The following is an 8,017-nucleotide window of genomic DNA, read 5'->3' as shown; positions in this document are numbered from 1 at the left end:
CTTTGGGAGGAGCACATTTTTGTGATGCCCATATATTTCATTTAGGCTATCCCATAGTTCTTTTTGATCCTCCACAAGTATATATTCAGTTTTTAAACTTTCATGTAAATGATTTCTTAGGAGGACTAAGGCTTTTGCCTTTTCTTGTACAGTCGCAATTTTAACTGATGCGGCTATTGTAGTTACATCCCCTTATTAGATTATCAAATCTTTAATTGTATGTTCCAGTTCTTTGGGAGAATGCGCGCTTCGGGAGGCCTTCTCTTCTTCTGTTTTTACAGTATTTGAGGAAAAACCCTAATTCTCCAACTATTTCTTATGTATCTCTGTTGTGAGAAGTAGGTGGCAGGTAGGCCCAATCACAAGCAATCACAAGCAATCACGTGATATATTTCTTTTCCTAATTATTTTTCTTGTTTCTTTTCTGTTTTTTCTTTTTCATTTTTACTCCCCTCACCTTTCCTTCTTATGTTCTGCTTTTGTTCTCCTTAGCCTCTAATCAGATTTATTTTTAATAAAAATATTTACAGTTAAGTTCTAATTACAACAGGTAGCTTAATTTTCAATCAATTATGTTACAGTAGCTAATTTTGCAATTAGTAGGCATTATTTTGCAGTACAACTACTTAGATTTTTTTAGTTATTCGTATATTGTTTTCAGTATAAAATATGTTCTATAATTGAAATTTAACTTTTTTTGGCACCAAAAGCGCGCCTCGCCTACGAGATGTGTGTGTCTTCACTTTGTGCTTCCCTTCATCTTGAGCTTTGCACCTTGGTGCCCCTTGCACCTTTTAAAACTAACAGGTAGATTAATTTGATTAGGTTTGTAATTAATTTGATTTGGGTAGTATAATATGTGTTTTAAGTTTTTTGATAAGAATTTCAAGGGTAAAAATCATATATAGAATAGAGAGAAGGAAAATATTGCATTTAATTTAAAATTGTCGTTTGACAAAACCGTTGCATTTATTTTGAAAGGGAGAAAATATCACATTTACATTTACATTAGAGCATGGCCACTTACGCAGTTACGCTAAAAAAAAACATGTCATCCAACTTTCTCATCAACTTTCTCTCTCATCTTACAAAAATTTGTCATGAATGATGAATCATTTTGACAAATACATTACACTCATGACCCAAAAAAAAAAAAATATCATCATTCTTTATCCCATTTCTTACTATACTACATCCCATTTTTCCTCTCTTACATCAATACATATTTATACATTTTGATATATATAATATCATACAAGATTATAAATAAATTATTTTATATATTAATGATCCTAAATAAATTCATTTGATAGTAATTAATTTTGATTAAAAAACTTCTTCAATAATACAACTTTCCAGAAATAATTATTCATGTGCATACAATGTAGATAGAAAATAATTAATTTCATAAGTGTGTCAAAATATAGCAAAATGGATATCTATTTATAAATCTCAAAAAGATAGGACCATTAGTGAAATTTTTATTTTTTAATTTGTATTTTTTAAGTTATTCATATTACAAAACTTGAATTATAAAAAATAACCTCTATGACACATTGCCACATGTCCACAAATGATTGGCTTAGGTTATAAGATGACCAATCATGATTTGAATCATAGGATGACCAACTATAAATTGAGTCATAACATGACCCAAATACAAGCATCAAAAAATCATGGATGCAATCCCATGTTTTTCTTAAGCAAGGTTCATGACTCAAATTGATGTCCAAAAAAATCATGAGTGGGCATGCTCTTACATGTCATTGTCCACAAGAATGAAAATTTGTCCAAAATCCTGTGTTATAATTCATAAATTTACATTACCATCCATTATCAATTAGATTAGATGTAGCAATAGGTGGGAATAGAAGGTTGTGAAGAAAATCACATTTTTAGAGATGAAATATAAAAATCATGATTCCTTTCAAACTACATACTTCCTCCGTTTTAAAATAAATGAAACACTTTATTTGGTATTCATTTCTCTTTATCTCTCTCCTCATATGAGTCCCTCTTTTTTTTTTCTCTATATCTCTTTCATCTCCTAAATCCCCGTGCGAAGGTCCTACGTTTTATTAAACCAAAATCGAAGAAGTATAATTTCTTTAACATTATCGTCTTTTGGTACTGCCTACAAAACGGGCTGCACGTATTACAAAAAAAGTAGCTAGCTTCATATTCTCTACGCAATTCCTAGGATAGAAATATCAATTATCTTTTAGGACAGTTCCTATATATTCTTCAGGAGTCTTCCATAAACCCATCATTCTAGTGGTTTGGGATAATGTTGTATGAGTCCGAACCTTTTTCTTTCAGCACAATCCATGTCGTACTAATTTGGACACGGCTAAAGCATAAAATTAGGGGGATAGAACTGGTACCTTGAAAGGGTGACATCCCCTACAAACACCCCCTTTTGCCCAAACGCAGCATCACTGACGAACTTTGAATCAATTCCCACCAGCTTCACCTCTCCAGGAATATTTATTTTAGGACAAACAATGAAATCTAACATTATAACAGATCTCTTTTCAGCATACTTGTGCAGAAATTAGGAAATGGTGAGAGGTTGATCTCTTCAGCAAACCCCTTGTGTGATTAGCTGATGCAAAGAAAATTTCGGGCTTTAAAGTATTCCTTTGATTAGAAGAGCAGGACAGTCAACAACCAGATAAGTATCAGTAACAAAACCAATGTTTTTTGCAGAGATGATAGTTCAGGAAATTCAGGTCCCAGTAGACAAGATAAGTAGTGCATCTGATGGTTGTATCATTGTACGTGGAACCATATTAAACTGTAGAAGTAAAAGAAGTGTGTACCAGTGCCGCAGTCCAAAGGAGAATCCTTCTGCTTTTGCTACAAAGATACTGCATCCATGTGCCAGCAATTGGCTCCAGCGAGAAAATTTTCAATGAAAGAGCTCACTTATAGAAGTCCTATCTAAGGTAACAATGGAGGTCATGCAGATTACTGTTTTTACCATTATAACTGTTGCTTGACCTTTCAAACTCAAGAAGTAACCTTCCTCAACAAACATACAGTGAGAAAGCAAAGCAAGGGAAATGACTGTAATGGAATCCAAGCAAAGTAAGGCCCTTGAGGCATCAACCTCATCAACTTTTCATCACCTTAAAGGACTAACAACCCAGCCAGTGATAGGATTTTGCTTCCGTATCCTGACTGTCCGGTGCGAACCACTTTGCAACCGCTCTAGAATGGTATAAGTTATAGAATCAGGTGTTAAGCCCTGTTCCTTGAGTTTCGCATACACATCTACTGCTTCAGCTGTTTTCCCATTCCTCAAAACAATCAAGTAAAATATTATATGTAACAATATTAGGACTGCATCCCTGAGCAACCATATCTTCAAACATCCTACTTGCCATTTCCACCTTATCTGTCTTTCCAAAGCATTCGATGAGTGTGCTATAAGTGACAACATCAGGATTTAACCCTTTCTCTAGCATCTCACTGAACCTCATGTGAGCTTCATCGAGATCACCATTCTTTCCCAAGCAATTAATCAAAGAATTGTATGAAACAATATCAGGTCGACAATCACTCTCCTCCAGCTGCTCAAATGTCTTAACTGCTTCGTTAACTTTTCCTGCCCGACCAAAACTAGATATCAGGATGTTATACGTATAGATATCTGGTGCAGGTCCACCCTTTTTCATCTTCTCATATAGATCATGAAGATGGGGAATCTGCTTCGATTTACCAAGAGCTGATAATACAGTGTTGTACATCATAGTATCCGTGCTTATTCCCTTTTCATGAATCTTATCTAGTAAATCAAAGGATTCCACTATTTTGCCTGCATTACATAAGCTTTCTAACATTGACATGCAAGCATCCCTATCTCCCTTATCATGCAATGTCCACATGGTACAAAACAGGCGATGAGCTTCACTTGCATGCCCCAGCTTGCTGAGTGTCCTCACAAGATATGCATATATTGACTTTGTCATATACTTCTTTGATAGCTCAACAACCTCATCTAGTCTGCCAAGCTGTCCTTCCGCAACAAGAACAGTTAGAATCAAACTGTATGTAAACTCATTGGGACGGCAATTGTTTTCTACCATCTTTGAGAAGAGAAAAAGTGCCTTCTCGACCATTCGATTCTTAGAAAGTGCTTCAATCATTGTATTATAACCAATTAAATTAGGAGCTAATCCCTTTGCTAGCATCTCCTGAAACATCGCCAAAGATTCATCAGGGTTCCCCCTTTTGCCAGTCATTCTAACCATGATAGTGTACGTATATTCATCAGGCTCACAATACTTCCTCTTCATGTCCTCAAAAACCAAGTAGGCTTTATCAACCTGTAGGAAGCTGTGCATCAGATCATTAGGACCTATGCTTTAGATGGATAATAGAAAATCATGCACATTAAGACAGATTAAAAATAGTTACAACTTGATTGTTATAAATAACAGTAGCTCCCGTGCATGACCAAAGGAGCAAAAGAGTATAACTTTCTTGAATTCTTATGCAAGAAGTAAGTCAATCAGTACAACACCTTTCTCTTATGACCCTAAAAAGAAGGTTGGTGTGGTGTTAGACAACAAAGCTCCATTTCCCCAACAGAACCTTGCAGTTTAACAATCCAGTTGTAAGGAAAATCAAGAACCATCAGAGGCTCACCTGCAACAGAAACTATTCATATCGAAGCCCAGGTGAGGTCATTCAATTTGATTACTCTTATTTTACTATATCCTACAATTCCTTTTTGAAGTTATAGCACGTCTTTGGACATAAATGACTAAATGTAGAAACTGGAGGTTGTATAAGTTCATATTAAAGTAATACTACTTATTTTAAGAAGCCTAAGCAAAAGGTATTAAGCTTACTAAAGAAAAGCAGAGATCATAGAAAGTTGAAAGAGACTCTTAAGCCAGTACACTCGCCAGGTGTTGCTAATGTCCACAAATGGCAATCATCAACATGAAAAGGAAAGTTCAAGTAGAAGCCATGCCTCAACCTACTCCCCTCCGGCCCTCCCACCCCCAAGGATAAGGTGTCAGCAAGTCAGCAACTAGTACTAAACACCTACAGATTTAATAGCGAATCATAAACAAACAAGATTGATATCTGAACAATATTTCCTAGCCAATGCAGTCCAATCATCGATAAGAATACAACGTAGTTTTATAGGTTCAAGCGATACTCAAATGGAACCTACAGGTAACACAGTGTATCATCAATCTTAAACATAACCTTTCGTCGAACATAAACATGTAACTCCCAAGTCCCACCAGAGTCCAGATGTATGTACTAAGCAAATACAATAGTCTAGTTAGACAGCAACTACAGCATAGTATTCCTTTCCCAAGATGTATCACTACATATCAAGATTCATAAGCACATATCAAAATCCTCAATTCGAATTCATCACAAAAAAAACCTACATTTACACTTGCAGAAACAAAGGAATGTCTCACTCTTACATATTGACAGATAATCCTCATAATCCAAGAAATAAATTTCATCAAATTAAATCACCCACAAAAATAAAATTACCTTATTGATCTTAGCAAGAGCATCCAAGAGCATATTATAAGCAAAAGTATCCAACTTATACCCTTTCCTCATAATCACATTATAAACATCAAACGCCTTATCAGTCTCATAAGACCTCAAATAAGCCTGCATAATACACTTATAAGTATAAGAATTCAACTCCAAACCCCATTTTTTTCCCAACCCTAAACACCAATCAACACCTTGTGCACCGAAAACTCCAATCAAAATATTGACAGTTGAAACATTCCCTCTAACACCGCATTTCTCCATTTCAGAAACCGCCTCGCGAACATTATCAACCCAAACCGACCCACCAAACGACGCCGCATTGGAGAGAGTAAGAAGCAGTCGATTGAAGGAGAAGGTGTCATGGCGGAAATTGGGGAAATGGGAGGGGCAAAAGTGGAAGAATTGGAGAGAAAGGTGAGGTGAATTGTGGAGAGATTTGAGGATAAAACAAGCTTCAGAAGAAGTTAGGGTTAGGGTTAGGGATTGAAGGTAATTAGAGAGGTCTGAGAAAGGGTTTGATGAAATTGGGGATTTAAGGATTTGAGTGATTTTGCAGATTAGGTCTCGCCGAGGAAGAGGGAAGCCTCGTGCGTCGAAAGGGACACAAGGAGAGTGAACTTCGGCGCAGAGAGAGCGCCCGTCGGTGGTTGTTGAGGTTATTTTTGCGGTGTATTTGGTGGCGTAGTGCCGGAGTTGGTTTGTTGGCCTATATGAGCGACTAAGTACAGTGATGTAAATGCGGAAATCTTTCATTTTTTATGTGAAGGCTTTCCTTTTCTCTTCTTGTGGTGTTATTCTTTTCAACGCTTAATCTGGCTGTTGTCAAGTTTAGTGATTGATTTGGTCATTTTTAACGCTGCCTGCTTGTTAGAGAGTGGAAACTGGAAAGCGCTTCTCAAATTCATGCGGTAGGTACATGGGCTTTCAGTTATCACAATTCACAAACCAAACAAAAACAAGCTATATGGGCTTTTCTATTTCAATCTTTCGTACTATTTACTCTGTTTAGTTTTAAATGTAAGAAAAAGGTATTATTTGTGAAATATAAAATATTCTTTTGTTACATTTAAAACGAATTGGGGAAAAAAAATTTCAATAAGATAAGAGTGTAAGGTGAATATTTCCTATAAGTAAAACAAATATGAGGAAACCATTTTAGGAAGAGTAAAAATCAAATTTTTGTTACAGAAGTAAAACGAGGTTTTTTAACTAATTAGATCGATCTTGATTCTTGATAATATTAATTTTCTATATTTTGTTATTTGCGTCAAGCTTATATTATTTTTTCAAACTGTATCGGGATGTAAGTGTATATAACCTTTAAAGAAGCATGTAGAGTATAATATGTACTTTTATTATTTTTCAATAATTATAAAACTTTGACTTTTTATATTTGTGATCTCTAATTATCTACTTGTGAAAATTTATAAAAAGTTGAAAATTTGTAAATAATTAAAGAGTTAAATCCAACAACATCTTACATGCCAAAGGCAGCATCATAAAAATTTCTGGCAAAGTAAGTACATGAATGGTGTAATAGTCTTATGTTAATCTACAACTAGAAAATTACACACGCCAATGCGTACCTGATTTTAATTAAAATTTTAGGTTCTTAAAATTAAACTTGATGAACAATAAAAGAATGATAAGTGAATTTTTTTAGGATTTCTTTTGTTATATTTATTTTTCATATTGATGTAATACTTGATTGTGTTTGTGAATTGATTGATAAAATATTTAATTGATGTGATTTTTTTATACTTTTTTCAGCATAAATGTATTAAATCTTATAATCAATGTTTTTTTGAATGGTTCAATTATAACTAAATTGCATTTTCAAAATTTAAGTTAATTTTATAACGCTATATTTGAGTTTGGCTTTGTTTTTTCCTCTTTTTTGGCAGTAGTTGATTTACTATGGGCAGTTTAGTAAATTTATATAACTCTCCCTTTTCTTATATAATAGAGACACATTATACATATATCTATATTAAATTTGATATCTTTTAAATCAAGAAAATATCAGATATTAATATTAAACATAGAGTTTTCAATAATATCATAATATATAACACTCCAACTCAAACATGTGAACTATGTACATTAGATTCAAAGCATGGATTATGCACTATGATGCACAGTGCACCATTGTGCACCCGAAAAACATATCATTCATATAAAAGAACATGAACTTTTTTCAACAACTTTTCAAGATAAAAAGACCGCATAATTTGAAATTTAAAAAAAGTAATCTCTAATTATAAAAGAGCATCTTGTAAATAAATATCAAGTTTAAATTGAAAGAGTGTGCCTTTTAAATTCAAATTTGAAAAAAGGAATCTCACCTGCAACTATTTTTTTTAAAAGGTAAAATAAGTTGCTAAGTTAAGGAAATATATGACAATATTTTTCTTAAAATCATAGACTCTTAAAATATAAAAACTATGTCGTTGAGCATAGGGTGCACCATCATCTA

General features: G+C 33.9%; 1 protein-coding gene across 1 annotated transcript; it reads right to left on the bottom strand.

The window, feature by feature from the left end:
• Positions 1-2,095: 2,095 nt before the first annotated feature.
• LOC104903731 (pentatricopeptide repeat-containing protein At1g51965, mitochondrial) lies at positions 2,096-6,415 on the bottom strand. The gene is given in 3 exon segments (XM_010691841.4): positions 2,096-3,302; positions 3,304-4,331; positions 5,530-6,415. Coding segments are annotated over 3 exon segments (1,968 nt in total). The 5' UTR covers positions 6,295-6,415; the 3' UTR covers positions 2,096-3,127.
• Positions 6,416-8,017: the final 1,602 nt, after the last annotated feature.

Source organism: Beta vulgaris, chromosome 9, assembly GCF_026745355.1.
Source record: "Beta vulgaris subsp. vulgaris cultivar EL10 chromosome 9, EL10.2, whole genome shotgun sequence".
Classification (NCBI taxonomy): domain Eukaryota; kingdom Viridiplantae; phylum Streptophyta; class Magnoliopsida; order Caryophyllales; family Amaranthaceae; genus Beta; species Beta vulgaris.
Note: the sequence above shows the minus strand (reverse complement) of the source record. Positions and strands in the feature narration are given on the sequence as shown.